Source organism: Micropterus dolomieu, linkage group LG05 (genome assembly GCF_021292245.1).
Source record: "Micropterus dolomieu isolate WLL.071019.BEF.003 ecotype Adirondacks linkage group LG05, ASM2129224v1, whole genome shotgun sequence".
Taxonomy (NCBI): Eukaryota; Metazoa; Chordata; class Actinopteri; order Centrarchiformes; family Centrarchidae; genus Micropterus; species Micropterus dolomieu.
Window position 1 is genome coordinate 17,577,299 of NC_060154.1, and position 7,634 is coordinate 17,584,932.

General features: G+C 38.7%; 2 protein-coding genes and 1 long non-coding RNA gene across 4 annotated transcripts in view; 2 read left to right on the forward strand and 1 right to left on the reverse strand.

Moving 5' to 3' along the window:
* The window catches only part of faf1 (Fas (TNFRSF6) associated factor 1), a 1,021,784-nt gene that overhangs the window by 388,551 nt on the left and 625,599 nt on the right, over nt 1-7,634 (forward strand). The window lies entirely within an intron of this gene.
* matk (megakaryocyte-associated tyrosine kinase) overlaps nt 15-7,634 on the forward strand; it is a 12,342-nt gene continuing 4,722 nt past the window's right edge. Inside the window, exons 1-12 of one of the 2 annotated variants that reach the window (XM_046048862.1) lie at nt 15-58; nt 345-392; nt 1,084-1,197; nt 1,287-1,402; nt 1,781-2,000; nt 4,483-4,576; nt 4,747-4,812; nt 4,960-5,059; nt 5,149-5,233; nt 5,946-6,019; nt 6,195-6,390; nt 6,749-6,835. In XM_046048862.1, coding sequence (XP_045904818.1) covers nt 384-392; nt 1,084-1,197; nt 1,287-1,402; nt 1,781-2,000; nt 4,483-4,576; nt 4,747-4,812; nt 4,960-5,059; nt 5,149-5,233; nt 5,946-6,019; nt 6,195-6,390; nt 6,749-6,835 — 1,161 coding nt within the window. In that variant the 5' untranslated portion in view covers nt 15-58; nt 345-383. Of the gene's footprint in view, nt 59-146; nt 259-344; nt 393-1,083; nt 1,198-1,286; nt 1,403-1,780; nt 2,001-4,482; nt 4,577-4,746; nt 4,813-4,959; nt 5,060-5,148; nt 5,234-5,945; nt 6,020-6,194; nt 6,391-6,748; nt 6,836-7,634 lie in introns of those variants that run through there. The other variant, XM_046048863.1, reaches the window with a different exon arrangement.
* On the reverse strand, nt 1,089-2,439 carry LOC123970694. The gene is made up of 3 exons (XR_006825043.1): nt 2,333-2,439; nt 1,761-1,921; nt 1,089-1,149 (listed from the first exon to the last, which is right to left on the reverse strand). It is a non-coding gene; the product is annotated as an uncharacterized LOC123970694 (long non-coding RNA).

The following is a 7,634-nucleotide window of genomic DNA, read 5'->3' on the forward strand; positions in this document are numbered from 1 at the left end:
TCGCTGAGCCTGCTGTCCTGCAGAGAAAGTCTGTCCGCATCTGTCCAGAAAGCCGCAGGTATTGAAACATTTATGTTGGACCACAAACCAGACTGAACAGGCTGTCCGTGCTCTTACTTTTAATGTATGCGACAGGAGCAGCGAGGCACAAAGCTGTCAACAGTCTCCTGCCCGCTTCATTGTAGCTGTATTGTCTTTTTGGACCCCCATTGTTTCCTCAACAGCAGCTCTATTGAGGCGTTCATACAAGACAGTAGTGTATGGGCTGCTTACAGTATTATACATGCGGTATAATCAGTATTTTTATGTTCTCTGGTTGTTCAAAGACATTTTCTCTTCGACAGGTGTTCAATACAGAAGCATCAAACGCTCCAGCCCTGCTCATGGCAAAGGTATGTATTCAGAGCAGATGTGTGCAACCAGCAGTAGTTTGCTTTAAATTTTATATATATATATATACTGTATATATAGTATATATTGTATATATATATATATATATATATATATATATATATATATATATATATATATGTGTATAATGTATATATAATATATATATATTGTATATATAATATATATATATATAGTATATATATATATGTGTATATATATGTAATATATATATATATATGTAATATATATATATATGTAATATATATATATATATATATGTGTATATATATATATAATATATATATATATGTGTATATATATATATGTATATATATATGTATATGTGTGTATATATATATATGTATATATGTATATGTATATATATATGTATATGTGTGTATATATATATATGTATATATGTATATATATATGTATATATGTATATATATATGTATATGTGTATATATATATATGTATATATGTATATATATATGTATATATGTATATATATATATGTATATATGTATGTATATATATATAATATATAAGTACTTAGAATAAAAGTACGACCAATAATCATCATGTTTCATATATTGTTTAAAATATCCAGCCAGCCAGTCTACCACCATTATTTTAGACAGACATAGAGATGTTAAATGGTCTCTTATTATTATTCCTGTGCTGCTGCAGATGAGCTGGGCTGTCGGTACACAGTGTGTAGCCAAGGGGGACCACAGGAAACTAAAACCTGGAGAACTGGCATACAACAAAGGAGACATCCTCACTATTGTTGACACGAGCACGGTACTCTCATGTGTAAAAGGAGCTACAGAGCTTGTTTGGAAGCATGTTTTTCAATCAGTTGACACAAGAGTTTGATTTATCTTTTCTAGAAGAAAGGATATTACCAGGCCAAACACAACACCACAGGAGAGGAGGGACTCATAAACTCCACCAATGTGCGTGAAAGAGAGGCTCTGCGTGTCGACCCCGGCCTCAGCCTCATGCCGTATGTCTCCTCTTCCTTTTGAATTTTCCACTTTTTCTTCATGCTGCATTAAACCTCAACTGGCTGTGTTTACATACAGTTTACAAGCAGTGTGATTGTCACATGGAGGCACACTAGTTTCTAATTTTAGCTTGGTCTATCTAGAAAAAAACATCTTGTGACCACACAGTGTGGGCTAATGTTGGACATGCAAACAAACATAATTTCAAGCTTATCACTGAAACTTCCTTTTTTGGTGTGTAAGCTACTGTTGGACATGTTGTTCCCCTGGGCTGTTAAAAAAATAGCATCTGTGAGACAGGTGGTCTCTTGTATGTGTAAGTTTTTTGTATGTTTATGTTTTGTTTATGTGGCTCACCTTGTGCTGGCTTTCACCAGCTGGTTTCATGGGAAGATCTCTGGTCCAGAGGCAGTGTGTAAGCTGCAGCCCTCCGAGGATGGCCTGTTCCTGGTTCGAGAGTCCATCCGCCATCCCGGCGACTACGTCCTGTGTGTCAGTGTCTCTGGAGAGGTCATCCACTATCGGGTGATTTATCAGGACAGCAAGCTGACCATCGACAACACACAGTATTTCTACAACCTCATTGACATGATAGAGGTAAGAGGCTCTCTTCTATGTCTGTGAAGGTTCTCAGTCAACCTCTCTTCTATGTAACCAGGACAAAATCCAGCTGCAACATGCTCAAAATACCTCTCTCATGTGAAGGTCACTAGAAAAATACAGATAACACCCCACTAAATCTACATTATTTAAAAAGTCAGTGTCATTTAACAGATCAATCGTTACTTTCTTCACCCAGAATGCAGTATAGGGATTTCAGACATAACTTCTAATGTGCATGGACAAGTGGAAAAGTCTGAAGAGGTTAAAACTCCAGCAACATTTATAAGTATAAAGAACAACTTCATTGTGTGAATGAAAGGTTTCACCTTGTGGTCTTCATCGGGGTCATCCAAATGAAGCCTACAAGCTGAGACACATTTGTCTTTTGCAGCATAAATCAGTTCATCAATTCCATTCATCTATTTCTTCCATGCAAACTCCAAGGCAGGTTTCTAACCTGCTGGATGGGACAAAATCCATCTGAGGGGTCACAAGACATAAAAAGATTTCAAAATATTTTCTAAACTTTAACCTTAAATTAAACAGTCTGGTACAATAGGCAGAAGGTGCAATAGAGTATAGCCATGCTAATGAGGCTGTACTAAAGGCTAAAATCAGTATGCTAACATGCTCTTACTGCTAACATGCTGATGTTTAGCAGCTAATTTTTTTTACCATGTTCACCACCTTAGAATGTTGTAAAATGATAATGCATCTAGTAACTGAAATATTTCAGTTTGTATTAACATGGTGGACTGGTCGACCGAAGATATTGCCATCCATACGGCCAGTAATGACCAAAAATCACTCTAATGTTCACATTTAGCCCATAAACTGTGAGAGGTCACAAGTTTCCTCATGTTAAGGGGTAGCAGGCCAAAAAGGTCACAAAGCCAAGTCCCATGCACTCTTCTGCCTGCTGTATTTATAGCCAAAGTCTCAAAACTATCAGCAGAACTGACACCAGAGTATAAATATACCATTCATGTGTCAAAATGGAGCAGAGACAGGAACACAGGACACAGCCCTTTTATGGTTTATCTATATTTGGCATGTATCTGTGTGAGGGTGCACTGAAAGCTTTGCTGCAGTGGGGTTTGGAGATGGACTCAACAGAGACGGCCACCTCAAGTTCAGCAACATCTTATCAGCGAACCACAGATGGCTACTGGCCTGAGTCAGACCAGCTGACTAACTCTTGCGAGGAAACAGAGGGAGGACGTTTCAGATGAATATTTGGACTGAATCATGTTATTAATTCTCAGTCCCAGTGCTGCCAGACTGCTGACAATATAAAACCAGGCTCTGAGATGTCACTATAAGTAAGCTCATGCAGTTTAATTCAGTTGCCACCCCTTTGTATTTTGTTGTTGGGAAACAGAGACTTCACATTGACATTGAAGAGCATCTCTACATATATACCATGGTGCAGTTTTTCTAATCGTATTTTTATAGATAAATATACTCTAAAGATAAGTAAACACTTTGCACCTTCTGTTGTTTTTCAAGCCACAGCCTTGACCACACTGTTCAAATGGCTTCCTGAGTACTGTGGGGGCGTTCTCTCAACTCATCATCACTCTCTCAAGCTAGAGAAAATAAAGATACATACTGTATAGTCTATATACTATTCTATAGTATGTACTATATATTACACTATTACAAATGCAAAAAAACTAATACAATTAAATTACATATACACAAGTGTTAATTGTGCACAAACAGGAAATCACAGACAAAGAAGAAGGAACATACTACAGGTATTGAATAAGTTTAGCCACAGCCATTAACAACAGCAAGGGCCACCACCGGTCAAAGAATATCACTTTCATCAGAGCCGGAGAGAAGCCCCACACACAACCGAGAGTTAAGTCAGGCCTCCTTACCACTTCCACCGACTTGCCACAGGAAGTGGACCTGGGCATGCAGCTTAAGTTCCCCGCTCGAATAACGTCAACAGGGCTTCGACCAGATATGACCATCGTTTTAATCAAGTCCTCAAAGCAACGGATCATGCTGAAACTCACTGTGCCCCGGGAAGAGAGTATGGATGAGGTCAATGAGAGGAAGCGTACCAAATACCAGGAGCTTGTGGAGGAGTGCAAAATGCAAGGCTGGCAAACTGTGAGCCTGTGGAGGCTGGGCTGCCAAGGATTAGCAGGGTGTTCACTCTGTAAAGTGTTCACCTCTCTGGGAATCACTGGGGAGGCAAAGAGGAAGGCCATCAGTTCTGTTACTGAAGCTGCAGAGAAAGCCAACAAGTGGCTATCAATCAAGAGGGCAAACTCATGGGTGTTATTCTGGGGTCTGATCAACCCTAGCTGGGTCGCCTGGGTGAGGGTGTTTGTTGTTGAAAGACCCGATACACCCGATGACCCCAAGTTACAACACTGATGATGCATCCCGGTGCATCTGCATGATGTATGTATCAGTGTGTTTGATGAATATCTGTTGTTGTGTGTTTCCATCTTTGCAGTTCTACTCAAAGAACAAAGGTTCCATTGCCACAACTCTCCTGAAGCCCAAACAAAAACAAGGAGCCAAGTCAGCTGAGTTGGAGCTGTCTAAAAGTGAGCCTGATGTCAAGATTTGAGTCCCAAGAAAGACATTTTTATATAATAATTTAAATGAATTATTGGTAAATATTTGTTGTCCATCAAATATAATAATGATGATTGTGGAAGTATGTAAAGGTATGTGTCAGGTTTAAAGTATTGTTCATCATATCTCTCCTCTCCAGATGGATGGCTGATGGACATTACAAAGCTCATCCTGGGAGAGACTATTGGAGAGGGGGAGTTTGGCGGTGAGCTTTTTATTTGCTCTTATTATTATCAGCCTATCTTTGAACCCTCACAACATTTATAATGAAAACGTGTCAGCAAACATTTGCAAAGAAGAAGAATTCTGTCTTTAGTAAGGATGTATTCTGATGTGTGATTCTCCACCCCAGCTGTTTATGAAGGAGAGTATATGGGCCAGAGGGTGGCAGTAAAGATCATAAAATGTGATGTCACCGCTCAGGCATTCCTGCAGGAGACAACCGTCATGACGTGAGTCAAAACATTTCCTCGGTTTTAATATTTTTCCTGTTTTGCAACCTGTTCTGTCAGTGTTTTTAATGTAGATTTAATCCTTCCAGGAAGCTCCAGCATAAAAACCTTGTACGATTGTTGGGGGTCATTCTTCACAAAGGGCTTCATATTGTCACAGAGCTCATGACTAAGGTACAATAAACACATAATTTATCAGCTGGAAAATAAAACACAATTATAATTATGAGCCGTTAACAAGATAAAATAATACAATATAGGGAACATTGTGAATAAATACTGAATGTAGAGTGAAGAGGAACTCAGCACAACTATTCAAAAATACACAATGTTACATCATGCGATGAAGCAGAAAAGAAAATCACATCTAAGTGAAATACTGTAGGTTTGTGCTTTTTGACCAAAATCTTTCCAGATAAGTTATCGACAAGAAATCTACTTGATGTAGCGTCTCCCAAACACAAAGGTGGAGTTAACAGCTAAGAATAAATCTGATTGTTTCTGCAAATTCACCACAAGCAGCTAATGAGAACATTTTTAATTGGGGGTTGATCAGTTTACTGGGGTTGTTTTACCTTCTCTATAATCAAGTCGAAAATTGGTGAATGCCCTACTGCTAACTATGATGGCAATGCAGCTGTAGGGAGTCCGAGTCTTTCTCTGTTGGACCTTAAGTATAGTCCTATTATGACTTTAGGTGACATTTTAAAGTACCAAACAACTTGTTTAGCACTGGGTTAACAGATTGCAAATACACTGCACCACAAAAACATTACCCGCTGCTATAGTATTTCTGTCTAAGTGAGGTATTCCACATAATGCTAACTGAGAAATCTTCCAATGGAACCTTATTCAAGTATTTTATCTGTGTATGTTTGTGTTGCAGGGAAACCTTGTTAACTTTCTCAGGACAAGGGGACGTTCAGTCGTGAACTCAGTTCAGCTGCTCCACTTTGCTCTGTGAGTTAAAACTTCAAAGACCATCTTTGATGATTTGAATGTTTTGTAGAGCAGAAATTAGAGCGTGTGCACAGAAGCAAATTGTGCGTCAGGAGATGGACTGCTGCGTAATTAAATGCAAAAAAGGCCTGTAACTGTAAATACATGGTGTGTGTGTTTATATGTATGTTGTCAGTGATGTGTGTGAGGGGATGGAGTACCTGGAGTCCAAGAAGTTGGTTCACAGAGATTTGGCAGCTCGTAACGTGCTGGTCTCCGATGACAAAGTGGCCAAGGTCAGCGACTTTGGGCTGACCAAGGTGGACTCAAAGGTCTCAGATAATGCCAAACTGCCCGTCAAATGGACCGCCCCTGAGGGTCTGAAGAAAGAGGTCGGTTTGAAGACCTGCTTTCCTTTTACCTGGGATATTTCTATATGTGTTTCTGCCACTCTACCTGTGATACTTAAGTGATATCTCTGAAGACCCTACACTTCGCTTTGACTTCCTGATTAAGCATAATTAACAGTATTTCATTTCATTTAAATACTCAAGCAGCTTAACACTTGCTTCTCCTTCTTTGTTGGAAAGTGTTCTAACTAGTTGTCACATTTAGTGATCACTGAATCCTAACAATTCAATCATTTGTCATGCACGTACATAAGATAATGTCACTAAAATGGCGGCAGAGAAACAGAAAAGACCTAGAAAACACTAATATTTTGTGGTTACATTTGCTTCCATTATGCAGAAATTCTCCACGAAGTCAGATGTTTGGAGCTACGGTGTTCTTCTGTGGGAGATCTTCTCTTACGGTCGCCAGCCTTACCCTAAGATGGTGTGTATCATAAGTGTGTGTGTGTGTGTGTGTGTGTGTGTGTGTGTGTGTGTGTGTTTATATGGGTGTGTCACTAGTCACATAGGTGAATTACAGACATGCAAGTTTCAGAAAAAACAGCGGTAAACCAATACTTCACCATTTTAGGAAATACACTTATTTGCTTTTTTGCCAAGGTTTAACATATCTCTTATCTCTGTCCATTATATTTGAAGCTTGAGAGCCTGGCTCCTCTGTCTGGTAACAAAATCCAGCTAAGCAGCACCTCAAAAGCTTACTTACTATCTCATTAATTTGATCTGTACAAAAACCAACGTGTTTAAAAGACAAGTTGTGATTTTATGGGGGATTATCTGCTAGACTATTTCTTGGCCAGGACTAGTTCAAGTTCAAGTTCAATTCAAGTTTATTTATATAGCACATTTAAAAACAACACTAGTTGACCAAAGTGCTTTCCACAATAGACAACAAATATACATGACAACAGTAGAAAAAGTAAAAAATAAAATAAATGTCACTACTCAACTCTGTTTGAAGGCCAATGAATAAAGATAGGTCTTTAGCAAGGATTTGAAAGTGTCAGGAGTTTGGGCATTTCTTATTTGAACAGGTAAAGTATTCCAAAGATTAGGAGCAGCTACTGAGAAGGCTCGGTCACCTTTAGTTTTTAACCTGGATCTGGGGACATCAAGGAGCATCTGATTGGATGACCTCAGTGCTTTGACCGGAGTGTGTACATGTAAAAGTTCTGATAAATAAGAAGGTGCCAACCCATTTAAAATTTTAAAAACAAGCAATA